Source organism: Sphaeroforma arctica, assembly GCF_001186125.1.
Source record: "Sphaeroforma arctica JP610 unplaced genomic scaffold supercont1.15572, whole genome shotgun sequence".
Taxonomy (NCBI): domain Eukaryota; class Ichthyosporea; order Ichthyophonida; genus Sphaeroforma; species Sphaeroforma arctica.
In genome coordinates, this window is record NW_014024986.1 from 1 (window position 1) to 503 (window position 503).

The following is a 503-nucleotide window of genomic DNA, read 5'->3' on the forward strand; positions in this document are numbered from 1 at the left end:
TATATAGCCACGTTAATGAATTATAAATATACAACTATTACCTTTGCCAACGGCTGTCCTGCCGTGTGCATATATATGCAATGTATAAGTTCTGCATGAATCTACATTGAGTGAAACCCTATTGGTGGCGAGCGGCATTATTTTTCCTCCAGTTGCTTCTATAAGCGGCAGTTGGTATACTGTATCTCTTTCATGAAGTCTTGTATTGAACGGCCATAACTCTTCTCTACTATCTTAACAGGTTGAAACTGAATCAACAACGAGTGACAGTGATGCGGATAGTGCGACTATGGCATCGGATGTTCTGTCGCAACTAACCAGTCCTCGGCAATTAGTGCTGGATAAGGCACTGTACTCGACCAAAAGTGGACTAGTAGCGAGCGACACTTCAGAATGTACGAGCAAGGATGAGGTTCTAGCGATCACATTACCAAGCGCCGTCGAAACCACAGCACAACTGGATATACAGGTATGAATTGGGGGTTTTAGGTTTTACAATCGGC

General features: G+C 43.3%; 1 protein-coding gene across 1 annotated transcript; it reads left to right on the forward strand.

Annotated features, from left to right (window-relative positions):
• Positions 1-241: 241 nt before the first annotated feature.
• On the forward strand, positions 242-475 carry SARC_18310 (hypothetical protein; the record flags this gene model as incomplete). The annotated part of the gene is made up of 1 exon (XM_014287610.1): positions 242-475. A coding segment is annotated over one exon (234 nt), but the record flags the coding sequence as incomplete, so codon positions are not given.
• Positions 476-503: the final 28 nt, after the last annotated feature.